At 41.8% G+C, this 21600-nt stretch overlaps 1 protein-coding gene across 1 annotated transcript in view; it reads left to right on the forward strand.

Annotated features, from left to right (window-relative positions):
• Positions 1-11532, forward strand: part of KCNK9 (potassium two pore domain channel subfamily K member 9) — a 36878-nt gene extending 25346 nt beyond the window's left edge. Inside the window, exon 2 of the mRNA XM_085894035.1 lies at positions 8567-11532. Within this exon, the coding sequence (XP_085750161.1) occupies positions 8567-9420 (854 nt within the window). The 3' untranslated portion in view covers positions 9421-11532. The remainder of the gene's footprint in view (positions 1-8566) is intronic.
• Positions 11533-21600: the final 10068 nt, after the last annotated feature.

Below are 21600 nucleotides of genomic sequence, written 5' to 3' on the forward strand. Positions count from 1 at the left end.
TGCCTGTTTAACATCTATCCAAGGTACAGCGCACACATTGATGAATCACCCTTCCTGTGAAACATTGGGATTTCATTATTTTGCTGGGCCAAGATTCAAACCCAGGCTAGACAGCTTTGAGGTGATCCATTTTGGCAGTCCTGTATTCCTGCATAATAACAGAGTATTCTGTCAACTTAGAAAACCGCTTCATGATGAATAGTGTCTATTCCAATGTATGTATGACAAATTCACAAAACTCTAACTCACCACACTTCGATGTCACCGATAAGAAAACCAAATGTTAACGGTTAAAGGACATTATTAAACTTTTTCCCAACTTTTATTGTCTCCTTCTATGGTCCTAATGCAATCTCAGATGGATCTCACTTCCCGTTATTGAGATGTCCCTTTAAACACGTCATTCGTGATTGATGATTCCATCATTGGGCAAAATTTTAAATAAAACAAAACCTAAAGTTTGTGCCATCATGATGCTTTGCTTATATAAACAATAACAAATAAAAACTTTTGCAACTACCTTCTGAGCATCGAGCAGACTTGCAGCGTAAAATTTATTTTTATTTTCCCTTGACAGCACAGCTAACATCTCTTGCCATATATGTTAAAGGGCTTCCTTGTCATATTATTCCATGTGGAGTTAATTAGTGGGAATTTTTTTTTAAATTCAGAAATGCTGAAACTTCGCATTCCTACAGAATAGCTCTTCATACTCTGTTGACTTTCAATGTCTTCAACAAATGCATCATTTGAAATGCATTTTATGAAAATATATGAATGAACAAAACATTTCCCTACTTTAATCATGATGCTTCAATCATTTAGAAACGAGTACTGCAGAGATCTCAGTCATATTTTTAGTGCTGGATTTTTATTGTACTGGATTTCATGGTTTCTAAATGCTGCCCTGGATTTCATTTCAGATTTATAAATATTGTATTTGGAGAGGGATGAATTACAAATCAAAAGAGGTGGTGTTAACATTGGAAGGGAATCTGGTGAGGCCTCATTGAGAAAATTGTGTTCAGTTTTGGTTAGCACATCTGAGGATGGACATAGCTGCCATAGAGACAGTACAGCTTAGGATGACGAGGTTGATTCCAGGAGGAGCTAAATTAAGCTATGAGTAGTGGATGAAAGAGACAGAACTTTATACATTAGAAAGGAGGTGATTACAGTGGATCGTATAGAGATGTATAGGATAATGAAGGGTGTAAACAACATAGAAGCAGGACATCCTTTTACCAAGATGGACAGTGACAGAACCAGAGGGCATAGTGGAGAGCAAATAAGAGGAGGGTTTGAAACAGAAGCAAGAAAGGGGTATTTTACACAAAGTTGTTAATGCATCGAATGATGGAAGCAGAAGGCACAGTTCATGGATTTAAACTGGATTTGGATAAGTGCTGAATCAATGGGCATATATGGGCACAGGAATATAGACAGCAATGGTAGGTAGTTTGAGATTAGCTTGGAGTGATTGAATTGTGATGTATAGAATTTGGATATGTCAAATTGTTATATGTGTGTGTGTCTTGTCGAGTAGGAATGTGCAGTTATTTTTTTTTACCCCTCTGGGCTCTTCCACCCCATGGGGTCTAAGCGCCACTTGCTTTCTCTCTTTTCTTGTGTACAGATCATTTGAACCTCTATTTCTCCATTATTCGTGAACAGAATTCGATGAAAATTGACAGGCATATACTAGACGCATTTGCGCAGGCATTAACTGAGCCCAAAGGGCGATTGCCGCCCTTCGGGCCGAGGAACGGACCATTTTGCCCCATTTTCTTAAAATTGTTATTTCTCGGTTATTAGGGAACGGAACCAAACTTAACAGGTATATTCGAGAGACATACGCCAGGCATTACCTGATTTTGAGCCCAAAGTGCGATTCCGCCCCTTTGGGCTGAGAAATGGCCCTTTCGGCCCATTTTCTGAAAATTATTTTTTTTAAAAGAATTTTAATGTGTTGGGCAAAATTAGGTCTCAAATGATGATATGAAACTCGACTCACTCTTGTGATGTGTTCTGGTTTCTTTTTCTGATGCGATGGAAATCTTACCAAATTTCAAAACTATCTGTCGCCCATGCTATCGCTCACCTGAGAGTTGTACGAATGAACTCCCACGGGGTACGTTCGCAATTTGAACGTGTTCATCGAGTTAATACATGATAAAGGTACAGGGATTTGGTTGTGACCCTGGGATGTTGGGAATAAGGACATGATGTGGACTTGATGGGACTAGTGGCATTCTCCTGTGTTTGGGTTTTCTTATGTATGGTTATATTCCACATTATGTCAAATAAGGCAGGGCAAAAAGTTGGATCAACACATGATATAAACTAGGACAGCACTCGGGAGAGCACATACCTCCGCCAAGTTGAACAGTTTACATTTTCTATCCCACTGATAGTCCGGATACGCATCCGGACCTTAATCAAAATCTAATCGGCTTGTTCTTGTCAACTACCCAACTCGTCCACCAAGTTTTGTCATAATCTGTCCACAGTTACTTTTTCACATTTCTCTGTATTCATTCTCTTTCTTCATCTATCTATCGAGGGAGAAGTGACATGCAGAAAGTTTTCTGTAAGGTTCACTTCCCAGGCAAAATAGCATTCTTTTCCTGCAGTAATATCCTGCAGACTACTGTAGGATATGAGCGTACAACTCTCATTATACTATAGTTCTAAATGTAGCATTTTTGCCTGGGTTGGCTGTACCTGGATGGGTTTGAAGATAGAGGAATAGTGGCTGAAACCCGAATCCTATCCAGGTTCCTCCTGATGACTCTATCTTTGCTTTTTTTTTGGCCTCATCTCTCAATGGTGATGAATCATTTTAAAGATTAACAAATTCTGAGATACATTTCTGAATCTTCACCAAAATCAAAACAATTAGTCCTTGTCACGCACCCGACCTACCCACCAAGTTTCTTCTGAATCCGTCCTTAACGTATTTGAGATATTGTGCTGTGTATCGTTTTTGGCCATGTCACTCAATGGTGATGAATCACGTAAAAATTATAGTATGCGGGTCCAGATCCTCACCAAAATCTAAGCAATGAGTCCTTGTCACAAACGCAACCTGTCCAACAAGTTCTGTCAAAATCCATCCATAACTTTTTGAGATATCCTTCTCACAAATCAGACTTGGTGGTGTAATGATTAGAGCATCTGCTCCTAGTCCCTGGCCGAGTCATACCAATGACTTTAAAAATGGTACCGTGCTGTTTCCTTGCTTGATGTTCAGCATTTAAAAAGGATAAGAACATGGACAATCTCCATTGGTTGGCATCCATGGGAAGGAGGAAATTCCTCCTGAGGAAATGCCCCACTGAGTGCGATGAGCAAAGCGGTGCCATTTTTTTTTTTTTGTATACCTTGGTCGAGGCTCGTATGAGAGCAAACACACAACTCACAGCAATGGGGCATGAGACAAGAGGGGCGGGAGTGGGGGGGGACAAAACAGTGGGGAACCGACACATTAGGTGAACTGTGGAAGGGAGAGGGATGGGGATGGGACGGGGAACATGGCGAAGAGAAGATGGACATTACAGGGACTTTCAGGAAGGAAAGCAGGGGAATTGAAGGAAGTGGGCTTGCGTGGATTATTGGGGGTAGAAAAGATCGAGGATTTGGATGGGGGAAGATAAGAGGTGGTGGTGAACAGCTGTTTTGAAAGCCTGGAGGGAAGAATGGGAAAGAATAGAGTGATGAGTCATTGTTATGACTTCGCTAGTACCCAGAAAATCCTCGAAAGTAAAGGCACTTCCCTCAAGCTCAGTGGCTGTGTTTTGTGTTTGTTTCACGTGTGTGTGTGTGTGTGTGTGTGTGTGTGTGTGTGTGTGTGTGTGTGTGTGTGTGTGTGTGTGTGTGTGTGTGTGTGTTTGATTGGTATATTTATATGCGAGTTTCAGAATGTGGAACGGAGTCCCCCCAGGGTGTGCTCAAAGTATCCTCCTTCATTTCAGTAAGGGATTCATGGACTAAGCTGTGGAGTTTTCTGCTCTTAAAGTTTTATGCCGAGGGCTCTCTTCAGGATCGTCACTGAGCCCCAGACAGCATCCAACTGTAGTTCGTTTGTAATAATATTCCCAGGGATGGTTTTTAATATCACTGTGAGGTTCTTTGTCATCCTTCCTGGAGCTCCAATGATCACTGGATCAACTTTGGCATTCTTCAGCTTCCAGGATCTTTTCACTTCATTCTTGAGGTCTTGGCATTTGGTCAATTTCCTTATTTCTGCATTGCTTAATCCCAAATCACTGGTATTAACACCTCACATAGCAATTCCTTCTCTCTTTTTTTGTACCCAAGTGTGATGTCTGGTTGCAACGCTTTGTTCTCGATGTTCATGCTCGATGGGATCATTAGGTCATACGTGAGCGGTACTTCCATGTTTTCAGTCCAAGCTTTTGGTTAATGTTCCCACAAATTTTCTGGAACTGGGATATCAAAGTTTTTGCAGATGTGCCTGTGGTAACATTACAAACTCTGTTGTGTTATTATGTGTACAGCTGTTCTGACATGAGTTTTTATTTTGTTTTATTTGTGTTCGTTCTCTTTAAGTATAACATATCACTCTCTTTGGTAATGCCACCTCCACCCCTCACCTATCTCTTTTTTTTCCCTCCTCCCCCCCCCACTCTCTCTGTCTGTCCCCTCCTTGCTCCCCCTCCAAATTAAATGCAGCACTCTCCTCCCACATCTCTGTCACTCTTTGTCTGTCTGTCTGTCTGTTTGCCTGTCTCTCTGTCTCTCTCTCTTTGTCTGTCTCTCTCTCACCTCTCCCTCCCGCAGTGTATAGCAATGTTTCGTGAGGTGTTGCTCTCCCAATCTCCACACCCCATTCCTCGCTCTTGTACCCTTCCTAGCTTTCCCTTCTTCACCCACTCCTCGCTTCACCTCCCTCCTCTCCCTCCCCCTCCCTCCCCTCTGTCCTCTCTGCCTACCCTCTCTTCCTCCCCTCCCCCTCTCTCTCCCTCTCCCTCTCTCTTTCTCCACCCCCCCTCCCCGTCACACCCCCGTCAGCGAAGCGACGGGTTGTATTTGCTTGTCACTTATGTAATTCGAGTATCCAGATCTGGATCTGGATCTTCACCTAAACCTAATCAATTCATCCTTTTAACACACCCAATCTGTCCACAAAGTTTCGTCCAAATCTGTCAACAACATTTTGAGATATCCTTCTCACAGACAGAGTCTGACAGACAGGGGTGAAAACAAACTCCATCCATCTTTGTTGGGAGAGGTAACTAAAAAAATTTTTTTAACTCAGCCCTTAAAAAAATGAGGCAAAAGGAAGCACCAAAGGTACTGAAGCTGAAGAGTTGTTGGGCTTAGTTGATCTGCTCTTAATACATGCCATTCAACTTCAATCATGCAAATTCTGTGCTGTAGAGCAAGACAAAAATCTATAATTATCTGTTGTGTTTTCTTCAAAAGAATACCAAAAGAATATTCAAGATATTTTAAAAACTTCAACACTTTTTTTGGTAACATGATTGAGGCTTATGGAAGAGCTAGAACAGAATGGAAGGGAACAAAATAGAAAGGGTGAAACAGCAACAGCAGAATAGAAGTGAGTGAGATCAAGTGGAAGTGAAATAGAACACATTGTGGTTTACAAGCTGCACACAAGCTGCATGAAACACTGCAAGAAGAGACAGTGCAAAGCAGGGATGAAACAGAAAAGGAACAAACCAACCGAAAACGAACAAATTAAAAGAGGTGATGGAGGGGGGAATGACATCTGACGAGGAAAAGCGAGATTTATTCATGAACATCCTGGTGTCCACAAGGCTTGTATTTTAATTGTTATTTTTTTTAATGTGTATTCAACAGCAGGAATAAGAAAGGAATTAAAGTGAGGGTGGTGAATGATGGGGCAGAGATGATGGAGATATGCTATTGGGTGTGGGAAATAGTTGGGGTTTAAAAACAAAACAAAAACAAGTGGTGCCAGGCACAACAAATCCCACCCATTTCAGGCATAAAGTTATTTTGGGGATCAAATTTATATTTGATACATCCTTAACCTGAATGTTGATTATAAGGAATAGAATAAAGAATATTTTAGTCTTAGTTTGGTCAATTAAACCATTTTTGACGAAGTTATGAGAGAAAAAGATTTTGACCTTTTCGTGACCTGATCTTGACCTTTGACCTAATTGGACCCAAAAGTTAATGGGGTCGTCCGAGGTTTGTTACCCACCTGTGGATACAATTTGACAGTGTTTGAGCCAGCCGTTTTCCCATAAAGTTGTATTTTCGTAACCATGTTTTAGTTTTAATGGAAAATTTGTAATTTTGACCGATGGCCATGACCCCCAAAACTTCGGACTCATCCGATCTTCACAAATATGCATTTTTCACTATAGGAATGGGTAGGATTATAAGTGACAGATAGAATAAGGTTCACTATAAGCTTAGTTTGAAGTAAATCAGATCATTTTTGATGAAGTTATGAGCGAAAAACGATTTTGATCTTTTTGTGACCTTGACCTTTGATCCAATTGGACCCAAAAGTTAATGGGGTCGTCTAAAGTTCATTGCCCACCTGTGGATTAAATTTGATAGTGTTTGCTAAAGCCGTTTTGCCGTAAAGTAGCTAACAGACAGGCAGACAAACAAACAGACAAACAAGCAGTCATAGACTGGTACTTACGAAATCGTCAACTTCACCTCTGACCTTGTCTAATAAAAGCTGTCTCTAGAGAAGGTAGCGACGCAAACCAGAAGTTTCTATGATGTTTCTGTACCAAACCATCAAAAGTCGAATGTTTGACCTCACTGTGACCTTGACCTTTGACTGATTTTGACCAAAATATAATCAGCGCTAGCCATCACCCTCCTGAATCACGTGGTGTAATTTGACATTGGTAGCTTCTTCCGTTCTCGAGTTATCGTGCTTACAAACAAACACACACACACACACACAAACAAACAAACACACAAACAGATGACGGAAGTCATTAATATACTTACGAAATCTTCAGATTTCGTAAGTAACAAACCGGACGATTACAATATCCCGCTCCCTCCCTCTACTCTGGGAAGGGGCGGGATAATAACTGGTGGGCCCAAAACTACCAGGGCCTGAAATGCAGGATCAAAATAAATAGCAAATGAGCATGAACAAGTACGCAGGAGTGAGCACTCAATAGGAAGAACAATCGACACAAACAGAGAACATAGAATGCACAGCAGCACAGACTAAACCGGAACGAATCCATAGCTTTTTGGAAGCAAATATCTTGGGGGACCGAGATGAGTGATTACAACTAAAGAAGATGAAGAAGACTTTCTTAAATATCTCACTATTTCTCAAGTGGTTAAAAACTTGTTTCTATCTCCATTGGCTGTTGTGAGTTTGATTCATCATGGATGTTCACTCTCGCCAACTCGCACTTGGCAGTCACGGTGTGAGCATAGCACAATGCCAACCCACACTGTTAAAGCCCATATCCACCACCATGTTTTGTAATTTCCCTTTTTGTTCCATGATCTTTTCTCTTCCTCTGTCCTTCCCATTGCCATTTGCTAATCTCATCTGCCTATCATTCACTGTGTTTATCTCTGGTTCCTATTTGTTGTCCTGCCTGTTTGCACGTTATTTGCCTGTGACTAATGTTTGCTTGTTAATTTCTGCTTCGTTTTCAGTATATTTGTCTTTTACCTTGTAATTTTTTTTTTTTATGTAGAAGATCTAACCTTATTGAAGAGCATTTTGCTCTTCCATGGACCTTGACTTTTGTAAAAAATAAAAGAACAAGCAGTCATAGACTGGTACTTAAGAAATTGCCAACGTGACCTCTGACCTTGTCTAATAAAAGCTGTCTCTCGAGAAGGTAGCGACGCAAACCAGAAGTTTCTATGAAGTTTCTGTACCAAACCATCAAAAGTCGAATGTTTGACCTCATTGTGACCTTGACCTTTGACCGATTTTGACCAAAATCTAATCAGCACTAGCCATCACCCTCCTGAATCACGTGGTTAATTTGACATTGGGAGCTTCTGCCGTTCTCGAGTTATCGTGCCTACAAACAAACAAATACACAAACACACACACAGAGGACGGAAGTGATAAATATACTTACGAAATCTAAAGATTTCGTAAGTAAAAAAGCAAGTTATTTTATTCGACTTCCCAGCTCATTATGCTTGTCACGTCACAGATTAGCATCAGTTGGAGTCCAGAGTGGACCTAGTAGGAGCACACATGAAGTTAGGAAATGCATATTGTATTCGATACAATTGAAACTACTTCACAATGATACAGTTGAAAACCATGGAAAATATGAAATTATTTGAATTTTTAAAATCATCACACCTCCAGGATATCCTCTTAGAGGTAGTAGTCATCGGCATGAGGGGACCTGGAGGAAACTAAAATTACCAATGGAATATTGTTGACAAATAAAAACATTCAGATAATGGTTTCTTGCATTACAATTGCAACAATACAAAGAACACGTTCAATTGCATACCATGGCAGCACTTTGAGGATTGATTGCTGGAGATCATACGGTACAACTCATTTCCGTTTCATCTTTTCTTCCAGGCTATGGACATGCGGCACCTGGAACAGAAGCGGGGAAAGCATTTTGCATGTTCTATGCAGTTCTGGGCATTCCTCTTACATTGGTCATGTTCCAGAGCCTGGGCGAGAGAATGAACACTTTTGTAAGGTACCTTCTCCGACGATTAAAAAAGTGCCTTGGCTTGAAAAAGACCGAGGTTTCCACTGAAAACATGGTCGCAATGGGATTCTTCTCATGTGTCGCCACTCTTTGTGTGGGTGCTGCTGCATTCTCTCGATATGAAGATTGGAGTTTCTTCCAGGCATATTATTACTGTTTCATCACTCTTACGACCATTGGTTTTGGTGATTATGTAGCACTTCAAAAGAACGAGGCTCTACAAAAGGAGCCACCGTACGTGGCCTTCAGTTTCTTTTACATATTTGTCGGTCTCACTGTTATTGGGGCCTTTCTTAATCTTGTTGTGCTGCGGTTCCTCACCATGAACGCTGAAGATGAGAAGCGAGATGCAGAAGAGCGTGCATCACTTTCGGGACACAAAAACAGCATGCTCATAAACTTCAAGGATGGCAAAAATGTCCTGCGGCCACAATTTTCTGCTGAGGTATCAGACCTACAGTCTGTGTGCTCATGTATGTGCTATGGGCGTCGCAAACGCTCACGTTATGCCATTCCTGTGGTTGTCCACCAGGAGATGGAGGGACTTGGCATCCAAAACCCTCAACTTTACAACTCTGTTTCCTACCAAATGGATAAGATCTCACCCAGCATTTACAAGAGTGCCATGCAGTCATCATCTATCAGCTCCATCTCACCAGGTCTTCGTAGCTTCACAGACTACCAAAGACTGGTACCAAGAAGGAGTTCAATTTAGTTTTTGTCATCTCTAGTCACAGTCTAATTTGGTAAAGAATATATTCCAGTTGAACTTTATATTGATTTGATTATCTTACCTGGATATTATAAAACAGGTTTAAGTGCAATTGAAGCAACAGAGGAGGCAAGTCAAATATTTAAGTGAGTGATGAAGAATGCAGCGATGGATTTTTATCTGATGTAAGATTTTGTCAATAGTAATATTATAATGAACAATGCAGCTAAATCTAAGCAAATCCAATCATGTTGCTGCTATCTGTGTGGAATGAGACAAATCTCTGAATTAATTTTCAAATGCTTTGGACTACTTTTTACACACTGTTTAACCAGTTGTTGTTGGCTCATTTTGGTAGTCTGCTTTGAATGTAATTGGACTATTTATAGTAGTTTTTTATACTTACAATTACCTTTTATTGCATGTTGGTGCTGTCAATAACTACTGCCAATTAGAATTGTGCTTTACCACTGTATATTAATTGTTTCAAAAATTTATGACTGCAGGAAGTTAGAAGAATAATGCGCACAGCATAACAACATGTGCGAGATGAAAACTTTTGTTTTCTATTCATGTCTCAAGTTTTGCCCACAGACAATGTAATTGAGGAAAATGACAGCCATGCAGTCTCACATTAAATACGTGGCAATGTGTCATCAATGCGGAAATATTTCACCCCATCAAAGCTGGAAATGTGAAAATATATTAAATATTGGGTTCATAAAGCCTAATCGACCCTTTCGAGACCTTCTTCCCCTAGGATAGATGCGTAGTACAATACTGATGTTTGAGCGATTATTCACTGGTGTGTATTGGTATTGATGACGGCAATGCAAATGAAGCATTTGCTCCAAGTACAGTTGATACGATCTGTTGTCAGGCAGGAGACATTCGAGTTTACCTTAAAGGCTGAAGCATGTGGCTGAGACTGATGCTTCAAACAATGAGCTGGTACACTTCCCCTTCGGGGGTGTACTGTCATTTGAAATCCGTGGTAATATCCCCCAACATCTTGTTCATCTGAATGGTCATACCGATGATTCACTTCACCCAAATACAACATATAGAATCAGTATGGTCATTAACTCCATTTGGGTCCACGTCTCCAAATAGTCCACATTACCTCCTTATTTCATTGTTGTTTATTTTGCAAGGCTCATGGTGTTTCGTTCAAGTTTTAAATGGTGGTATTTATATACCGACTACTAGAATGACACATTCAGTTTTTATGGCTGCTTTCTCGAGAACTTGCAAATCATTTAAATTTATCGCCAAATAAAAGTACAAGACAAATTCCTACATTTGGTGTTATGCAAATTTCAATCACCATCACAAATTTGCAACCACAATGAGAAGAACTTTAACAGCAACATATTTTATGTCAGTCTCCCACTGCATTCACATGATGGCATTCAATTGAACATAACAGCTATACTTATTTCCACTGAAATTAAATTTCTGAAAAGTAACTGTCAAACAAAACTGGCATGTTTTTTTTTTTTTCTGGTGGTTTTGAACTTGTTATTCAATGAGCTGCATGTAATGATTCATTATACAATCCATAATTTATAGGCGTCACTCATTGAGGTGTGGTTTACTTAACGTCAGTGTATTTATTAATAATACAATTATTTTATTGTTCCAAGGTACGGCTTTGTTTGTCTTGTTCATAATGCAAAGTGACCAAAGGTAAGAAGGATTACCTTGCAATCAGTGATCAGGAAGAAAGCAGGGATGCTTCTTACACTGAAAGACTGCACTGTAACAGTGCCTATTAGCACTCTGAGTATTATCTCTATATGTATTGCTGTTTTAATCATGTCATCTTCAATTGGCCATTTCTGAGAATATATGACATTTTAGCACAGATTTTTGCATGGCTCTGAAAAGTGAGTGAGCTGCTTTCTGATGTTCCAAGTTGGGAATTCTGGCTTATAGGTTTGAATCTTGAGTTCTTGTCTGTTGCAAGATTTAGGAATGGTTGATTCATCATTTTTCTGGTACAATACTTTCTATTGTACACTTTATGTCACCTCTGTTGATCGAAACTTTTGAGATGGTCTTTGAAAAGCTCAAAAGAAATGCATAGTTATTTCAATAAAACATTCTTTTCACGCCTATGGCTTTGTATCATTTTTGATCGGTTGTATGCAAAAGGGTATATTCATCTGACCTGCATGCAAAAGAGATACTGTACAAGGAAAACACATACTGTGCAGTCCTCTTAAGATGAATGGAGTAAGATGCAGCTCTATAATCTTGTGAACAGCACTTTCAGTCACTCGGTTACGTTAAGTCAAATTTGACAAGATGAACAATACATAGTTGAATAGTGTTTAACTCCATTTGGTTGAATACAATTTAACAGAATACTGTTTGACTACAATCAGCTGTAATCACAGCTTGCAGTGGGCTAAACGTTGTTCAGCTGCATTTGGTGAAATAGCATTTTGATGAACTTAGCTCATTTCATTCAGTTGTCCAACATTGGGAGCTCCCCATTTCCCTTCTGTGAAAAAAGTAATCTTTGATTTCCGTTTGCCTGTTGCTTTCTGTTTGGCAATCCCATGGGCTCCAGCCTGTGCTGTGTTAACACAGGGGTTTCCCTGTGCTTTGGCACTTCTAAGGAGATGTTGAGGCATTGTGCTATCACTCCATCCAGCTTCATCTCCATATTTTTTATTGCTAAGCAAGTCTCTTTTTCTTTATTTTGTATTCCTTTAACTTACGTGCCATGTTGCTTTCAACCATACAGTACTGACAATACCACAAACGAGAGCAGTGATGTCTATCCCTGATAGTTGTATTTTTCAGTTTATTACTTTGCTTCACCTGTGCTGTACTTTTCAGAATAAATTTTTATTTCATCGTATTTGTAAAATGGAGGTGTTTTCATCTGTTTGTTTATGGTCGCAGTAACTAGGCCTGTTTGAGAGATCATAGCGGTGTTCTGTAAGCTTTTCAGATCCACTTTTTCCTCGACTTCATTTGTATTTTTGCATGCTTTTTAAAAACTATTCAGTGCACTAAGTTATTTTCAGCATGCCTAATTATTAAGTGAAAATGTAAGATAATAACAATAATATATTCACAATGAAGTAATTTAGGGCAAGGTATTCATCCTTGGCAGAAAAGTTGGGGCAAAATTCTCCCACTACATTCATGTACAACCTCCGCTGTCATGGTTGTTCAGCATACTGTACATCTGAATGGGAGGTTCATGGTATTGTGAGCAATTTCCAATGAAAATGTTCAATACACTGAATAAATGTACTTATGAGGATGTGTCATACAAAACGACTTGTACAAGGAGCGGGCATTTTGCCCTTCCTTTCCCGATTTAGGAATCGACCCACCTTCCTCCATAATTAGGAATTTGAATCCCATAAAATGGAATATATGGTGATTTAAATTGTCTCTGAAACCAATCTTCATCTCTGACAATCAGTTTGGCTTCCACCAAAGTAAATCCACTTTGGAATGCTGCTTTTTCTGTGCTGGCAATTGATGGATGCCCTCAATCTCAAACAAGAGGCCAAGGTTATCTTACTGGACATCTCCTGCACATTTGATTCTGTCTTTCTGTCAAGCAAGAGGACATGTATACACTCTGGTTAAATTCCAATGATGTCGAGAGCCTCAGATTAAACAAAGGGCGAGATGGGCAACAATAACATCGGTCCAGAGTTGGAAGCCATATTCTGTGACACTTCAGATAAAGGCGGTGTAAACCATTATAAGTTGAAGACGTAAGACTTTTCCATTTTTCCAAACTGTCAGCCTACTTTTCCTCAGCAAATGCAAGTTGCGTGTTGTTTTGGATGGACTACTATCTTATTCCACATTTCTCAAGAGGTGGATTTCCTTCAAATCTGTTTTCTGGGACGAATCCTATTTTTCATACACATCAACGACATTTCTTCACCAATGGAAAATCCATTAAATCACCTTGCCTGGTGACTGCATGCTCTGCAGGATAGTTCCAGACCTTTCCACCAGGCAGGCTGCCATAGCATCCTTTTCCACTAATCAGGAGAAAATATGCAACTGGTCAAGTACCTGAAACATGTATTTTAGTGTTATAAAGACCCATATATCTCAACTTGTATCTCCATCACGACTGCGCAGAAACTCAAAGCTCTCCATTTTGCCTGTGGATAAATTTCCCCAATTTATTTATCTGGTTAACCTCTGGGAAAGGTAGAATCTCCTGAGCTTCTGGGCCTTGTTGTCATTTATAACCTATCTTTGGCAGAACATGTCTCCAAGCTGGCCTCCAAAGCAAGTCAACACATTGGAATTCTCTGCAGGTCCAAGTATTTCCTCTGTTATCCACAGCTTATAATGGTTTACAAGGCCTTCATCCAGAGTGTCATGGAATATGGCTCCTACTGAGGACTGTTATTGCCCATCATGTCCCTTGTTTCATCGAAAGCCCTCCATATCCAATGAAAACTCCATTTGGAGTTCTGTGAAAATTTTATGGAAATCAAGGATCTTTCTGTGCAAAGCTGAAGCCCTCTGGAGGATTCTCGGTGTTCGTGGGGTGCCACCAAAACTGATCAATTAGATTTCTAAACTATAATCTGGTACTGAGAGTGCTGTGAGATGTGGTGGTTCCATCTCTGACTTAATTCCAGTTGTTACTGGAGTTTGTTGGGGGTGTGTACTGGCCCGCACACTTTTCAGTGCTTGTATGGACTGGATTCTGAGGAGGATGTCAGAGAGATCAAGTTGCAGTGCATCATTTGGGAATGTCAAGATCTCTGAATGATTTCACAGATAATGTGGTCATCTTTGCGGAGACACTGGATATCCTTACGGGGACCTTCAAAGCACTGAATGAGGAGTTGGAGCCACTGGGATTATGGGTCTCTTGAGTGAAAACTAAGATCCTGGCTTTCAATGACATCTTAGCTGCTGCTATCTTGTCTGTACCCATTTGTGGTGAGGATGTTGAGGTCACAGAGAGATTCACTTACCTTGGCATTGATATTCATGTCTCTGCATGTTGTGAGACATCTGGGTCGAGCCTGGGGAGTCATGGATTCACTGGATCACGGGGTGTAGCACTGTCAGTACCTATGCAGGAGGATGAAAATCCAAGGCTTTAACTCCTTGGTACTCGCTTACAGTCTTGCTCTTGCAGATGTGAGACTTGGAATCTGACCAGGGATCGGAGATGTAATGGTACGAGTTCTCTTGGGAGAATCTTGTCTATCGCTGGTCAGACTTTGTGGCCAATAGGAATTTGCTGAGAGAGACTCAGATGAGATTTCCTACTTGTACAGTCCATGAGCATCAGCTGTTTTTTTTCATCAGCAAAAAATGTCCACATATCCACATATGGACATTTTTCCACTTACTATGTCCACATATGGACATGTGGCTCTTTTTCCTGATGCTGATCCTATTCACCAGATTCTCTTAGCGAGAGAGCCTTGTGGTTGGAGGAGGCCAACAGGACGATCATCTGCCTCCTGGTTGAATCAGGTTGATCAGCATCTCAAGGACATGGGGATGATGGGCCAGCCATGTGCCTGGGGGATGGCCAGATGGAGGCCCCTGGGGTACTGGTGGAAAGTGGATGCAGTGATGTGCTGCTCTGGCACATGTTCCCATACCCGACTTGACCTCCATACCATTGGAATATCATGCCAGGACGCTCAGCCTCAGGGTCTGCTTGTTGCTAACTGCATGCAGGTGGGTGGCTTTGCATTTGTTAATCAGCTTTATTTTCGTCTTGTTCCTCCTGCCCTCTCACCTTTCCACCAAACCCTGATCCTTCCAGGATGCATGTCTTATATGCTTTAAAAAAACCCATCTCTTTCCTTGTTACCTTCAGCATGTACCACGCTCTTTACAGAGCATCGGTTCTGCCCAAAGCAGTTTCTTGGCTGAGGTTACAATCCTGGATGAGTTGTAACTCCAACAAGGAAGTCAATGCAGCAATTTGGAATTTGCCCAGGGTGCCAGCAATAGCTCATCTACTCCTCAAAAAGAACACCACTACTATTTATTCCACTACTCCGCAAGCCCAGCTTAGGGGTGTAGCAACCCCCCTTAAAGGGGGTGGGGTTTCACCTTTTGTTTTGCACTTCATTCCCCTGTGACAGGTGGAATGCGAGGGTAGGTGAGGAATGATTTGGCCATAGCACCAGTTATTGCTCACCTACGCTTTGCAAAGGATACTGTAGGATCTTTAACGTCCACCAACTAATGCTGGCAAATAGGACACCCACTGTACATCCAGTCCAAGGGAGGGCACATACATTGATGAATCACCCTGCCTGTTAAACAGCACAATGGCCGTTTACAGCTGTGTCGAGATTCAAAACTGGGCGAGACAGCTAAGAAGCGAGTGTGCACACCTCTATGCCATCATGCCAGCCCAGTTACCCCACCCCACCCAAATCTAATCTATATCCTCACCTTTATTCGTTCATACCCCTTTTTCTTACCAGTACAACTGCCTTCCATAATCTGTAGTTGTGAGCTATTCTCGATGGGAATTAAAGACTGCTGACCACCTTCACCTCAAGGTGTCTTCCATTTCCACTACTGAGTTTTACTGCACCTGCTGTGTATGTGTGTGTGTGTGTGTGTGTGTGTGTGTGTGTGTGTGTGTGTGTGTGTGTGTGTGTGTGTGTGTTGTTATCACAAATTATTTCCTCTTTGGTCATGTTATCTGTTTATCAATTGCTCCTTGTTATTATGCTCTTTCATAAGCCTCAATACTTTATAACGACGAGGGTATATTGAAATTTTAGTTCTTTTTGATGAACATCAATAAAGGCAATAAAGAAGAATAAAAAGTAACAGAACTCCAGGTGTAATCATCTGAAATAAATAATTTGTTTTTCTCATACAATGTTAGTTTTCTTCACCTTTCATGTGCAGCACATGGCTGCTGGTTGTATCATCTTACTGGGGATGTGGCTGTGCCGCTGATGCAGTTCCCCCTGTAGGTGACCACAATAATTTTTTTTTTAATTTGGCCAGGGTGCCGGCAATAGTTCACACACCCTTCATGAAGGAAACTCCATCAATCCATTGGAACCATACTCTGTGCAGAGCATTTGTGCTTCCTAAGCAATTTCCTTGGCTATTGGGCACAATCCTGGTGGGTCACCACTCCGACACAAGATAACGACAAGCTGACATTCATTTTTGCCAACCTCAGAAGGATGACAGGCAGAGTCAACCCCACCTGGTATTAATTCAATTGCCAAGTGGGATTTGAACTCAAGATCCTTGGATTCCAAGCCCACCACCCGGACCACAAAGCCAACACCAGGCATGAAGGAAACTGTGGGAGCATTAACATCTACCAACGAAAGCCGGTATACAAGACGGCCAGTTTAACATCCAACCAGCACATGCATTGATGAAAAAATATCAGGGTGACAGTTTACAGCTGTGCTGAAATTCAAACCCAGGATTGGCAGCTCAGAGTTGAGGGTGTACATCTCTAGGCTATTCTGCCATCCATATAATGCGATGAAAGGGTATTAAAATAGTGCATTTCATTTACTAAATGCCCATAATATGTTGTTGCAGTAGTCAGGATCAGCAAAGTTAGCATCCAAATGCAGACATGGGACAAACTATACTCACAATCTACACAAATCTACAAAATACTCACAGTCAATACTAATAAATGTCAGTGTTTGTGTGTGTGTGTGTGTGTGTGTGTGTGTGTGTGTGTGTGTGTGTGTGTGTGTGTGTGTGTGTGTGTGTGTGTGTGTGTGCGCGCGTGTGTGTGTGTGTGTGTGTGTGTGTGTGTGTGTCGCTAATTGGTATCTACGTATGTGGGTTTCAGAATGTGGAATGGAGTTCTCCCAGGACAGGCTCAAATCATCCACTTTCATTTTCGTATGGGGTCACGATTCATGGACCAAGATGTGAAGTTTTCTGTTCTCAAAGTTTTGTACCGAGGGTTCTTTTCAGGATTGTCACTGAGCCCTGGACTGCTTCCAACTATAGTTCATTTGAAATAATATTCCCAGGGTTGACGTTTAGCTCACCTGTAAAGTAGTTCCAGGGAGCTTTTAGGGATTGCCTGTCGTCCATCCACAAATACTTGCATCTTCTTCTCAGAAACTACACATATGATTTAAATGAGATTTGACCACAACCTTCATCACCCGTGATGACATAAAAAACGGGGTCTGAAGGGGTCGACAGAGGGAGTTTAATGACATGAGCTAAATCGGGCACTAAGGGGATTTAACGGGGGTTGGCCTCCAAAATATGTATTTGTTTTCTTCTCCAAAACTACACCTACAATTCTGATGAAACTTGACCACCATCTTCACCACCCGTGATATACTAAAGTTTTTTTTTACTATTTTTTTAATATATTTTTTTGTATACCTTGTCGAGGCTCGTATGAGAGGTAACACACAACGCACAGCGAGAGGGGGGGGCAGGGGACAAGAGGGGCGGGAGTGGGAAGGACAAAACAGTGGGGAACAGAGACATTAGGAGATCTGTGGAAGGGAGAGGGATGGGGCGGGGAACATGGGGTACACGAGATGAACATTGCAGGAATTTTCAGGAAGGAAAGCAAGGAATTTGAAGGAGGTGGGTTTGGGGTGGATTAATGGGGGTAGAAAAGATCGAGGATTTGGATGGGGGATGATAGGAGGTGGTGGTGAACAGCTGTTTTGAAGGCCTGGAGGGAAGAATGGGATTTAACAGAGTGAGGAAGTTTATTCTAAAGGTGCAGAAAAAGAGGAATGGAAGACTGAAGGTGAATAGTGATTCATGATTTTAGAACTTTTACCAGAAGGGGATTGTTGGCAGACCTTGTGTGCCCTGCGGAAATATGGTGGGGACAAAATGCAGACTGAGCGGGGGGGGGGGGAGGGGCGAGACCGGAGAGGAGATGGTAGAAGACAGAAAGACCACCCACCTTCCTGCGGTGAGAGAGTGAGAGGCCAAAGACTAAGCCTCATGGCGGGAAATGCCAATGATCCAAAACGTCTTGGTTTCACAGCGTGAAGCCGAGAAAGGTGGGAGGCGGAAGCACCAGCCTAAAGGGGAGAGCAGTACTCCATCAGGCTGTGTATGAATGCTTTGTATGTGGTCAGGACCTCAGGTAGGCCAAGGAAGGACTTTGCACGATGGAGGATTCCCAGTCGGCGACTGGCTTTGGAGGCCAGGTTGGAAATGTTGCTTTCCCAGGAAAGATCATTGCAGACAGTGAGACCCAGAAGCTTGAAAGAAAGGACTTCTTCAAGAGGATTGTTGAGAAAGTGGATGGGGGTTTCCAAATGGTCCTTTCGGAGAGAAATAGTGAGAGTGTAAAATTTGTCAGGATTGAAAGACATGTTCCACGTGTTGGACCAGTTTGTGATTTTATCCAGATCTGCAGAGAGTGAAGAAGCTGCTGCTTGCGGCGCTGAATGTTGACAGATGGTACAGCAGAGGGTGGAGTCATCAGCAAAGAGATAAAGAGGATTTTCCAGAGAGTCAGGGAGATCATCGATTAAAACCAGAAAAAGAACTGGGCCCAGAACACTACCTTGAGGAACTCCAGCCTGGACAGGAAGGGGGGATGAAAGAATCCATTTAAGGCCACACGTTGACTGTGACAGCAGTGGAAGTCTGCGAGCCATGAGTGGAGATGGCCTTGTATACCATAGGAAGAGAGATTGCTGAGAAGGACAGGGTGCCAGACTGTGTCAAAATCATGTGATATGTCTCGGGATATGGCTCTGATTTCATGTCCGGCATTGTGGACCTCCATCCATTGTTGGGAGAGCCGAAGCAGTACATACAGGGAAGAGTGACCTGGTCTGAAACTAAATTGATGATCGGAAATCAAGCCATTGGAGAAGAGGAATGATTTAATGTCTGAAGTGAGGATGGATTCCATAACCTTGCTGATGATTTGGAGAAGGCTGATTGGTCTGTAGTTGCAGGGATCTGTTTTTGCACCTTTTTTAAGCAGGGCAGTAATGATTGCTGATTTCCAAGCAGAAGGCAGATGACCTTGAGCAAATGAGAGGGTGAATAGAAAGAGAGGGTGAGAAAGAGCAGAGGAGCAGGTTTTTAGGACACATGGCCTGATGCTGCCTGGACCGGTTGCAGAATCTGAGTCGAGGTTTGACAGCAAGCTCTCCACTTTGTCAGAAGAAAAGGACATAGAGTCCAGGGACAGTTGTGTGTGACTGGGTAAGGTGGGTACAGAAAATGATGGGTTTTGGACACAAGATTTTGATGTAAACACTGAGTTTGTTCAAGACATTAAAAAAACTAGGGGTCTTAGAGGTTCCACAGGGAGGTTGCCCCCCAAAATATGTATTTGCTTTCTTTTCTGAAACCACGCACACAATTTTGATGAAACTTGACCGCGACCTTTATCACCGATGATGTACCAAGATTTGTGCATGGCATTAAAAAAAACAAAATCGAGAGGTATTTACTTTCTTCTCCGTTATATATTTTGTTGGTCATCCATGCTGACCAGTGGTTGCCTGGTTATGTTCTGCAGCCTCTACCAGGTAAGCACCCAGGGATATTGCCCCCAAGTTTACTACCTGGACTAGTACACAGCTTTGGTATTCTTCAGCTTCCAGGATCTTTTTCAATTCATTCTGTTTTTTGTTCATTTTCTTGAATTCTGCATTGTTTCATCCAAAATTACTGGTATAAACACCTCATTCAGCAATGCCTTCACCTATTTTTTGTGCCGGAGTATGATATCTGGTTGCAACGCTTTGTTTTCGATGGTCATGCTGAATGGGTTCACAAGGTCCTAATGGAGCGGTAGGTACTTCCCTGTTTTCCTTCATTACTTTTGGTTCATCTTCCCACAAATTTTGTGGAACTGGGAAATCAAAGTTTTTTCAGACGTGCCAGCACTTTACTTCATTTACTCTGTTATGTCGTTGTGTGTACAGCTGTTCTGACATGAGGTGTTTTGTTTGTTTGTGTTCAGCCATTAAACATAACATATCATTCTCTTCACGAACCCCACCTCCACCCTTCACCTTTTTTTGAAATACCTTTATCTTTCTCTCTCACCCCCTCACATCCCTCCTTCCTGCGGTAGAGCAACAATTGGTGAGGCAAAGCTCTCCCCACCCACCCCCCCTTTCCTTGCTCTTTCCCTCTTCCTGACTTCCCATCCCTCCTGCATCCTCTCTTTCCCCTCCCTCGCTCCTCAATTCCTTTCCCTCCCTCCCCTCACTCCTCTCTCAACCCCCCCCACCTCCACCATCCCACCATCAGCGAAGTGACAGGTTGTATTTGCTCGTCATCCAATGAACATTAAAATGAAAAGAGTACAATCATGTGTGTGATATATATATATATATATATATATATATATATATATATATATATATATATATATATATATATGTACATATATGCATAAACATATATATATATATATATATATATATATATATATATATATATATATATATATATATATATATATATATATATATATATATATATATATATATATTGTTGCAAATTCGCGCAAGCCGGCGTGCGGACAGCCACGTGACTCGAACGGCGGCCACCTCGCCCACCGGAACGGACAATTCAGTCATGACCCTCTCGGACCAACGCCGGGAGCTAGTCATGGGTGGGGGTTTAACCTCACCACGATAATGCCAATTGCCCACCCGCGCAGGATAGGGTCGCTCACCAAATTTGATCCACCTAAGTACCTGCGCGAATGGTCGACCGGGCGATCGCACCACGCCACAGGCCGACTCCATACACGAACTGTTTAAGCGGTCCGTTCCATGCTACAGTGATAAACGAGCGGCGTTATCATCGGCCTCGACGGTTGCGATTAATTATCGGGCATATTAAGCCCACTACGAACCCTTTACGTGAAGCAGGATGGAGGGTCAATAAAGAAAAGACGAAGCGAAACGGGAAAACAGTTCACACAAAGCACATTTATTACGCGACACACGGAGAGCAGACAAAAACAGCCAAACAGTCAAAATGCACATGTAGCAGTTACAACAAAAGAAACAATGACGCAGAGTTACTACCGAATACGCGTACACACGGCAACACTTATACAGTTCTACTTTACAGACGGCGCCAACACACATTTACTCAAAAGCAAAGGAAAGAAGCCACACTGATAGACAAGGGGGCAGACGGGCCTGTAGGCCAATATGCGCGCGTGAACTGAAGGAGCGG

The sequence above is a fragment of the Eptatretus burgeri genome, chromosome 1, assembly GCF_056783735.1.
Source record: "Eptatretus burgeri isolate ZD-2024b chromosome 1, Ebu_testis_v1, whole genome shotgun sequence".
Lineage (NCBI taxonomy): Eukaryota > Metazoa > Chordata > Myxini > Myxiniformes > Myxinidae > Eptatretus > Eptatretus burgeri.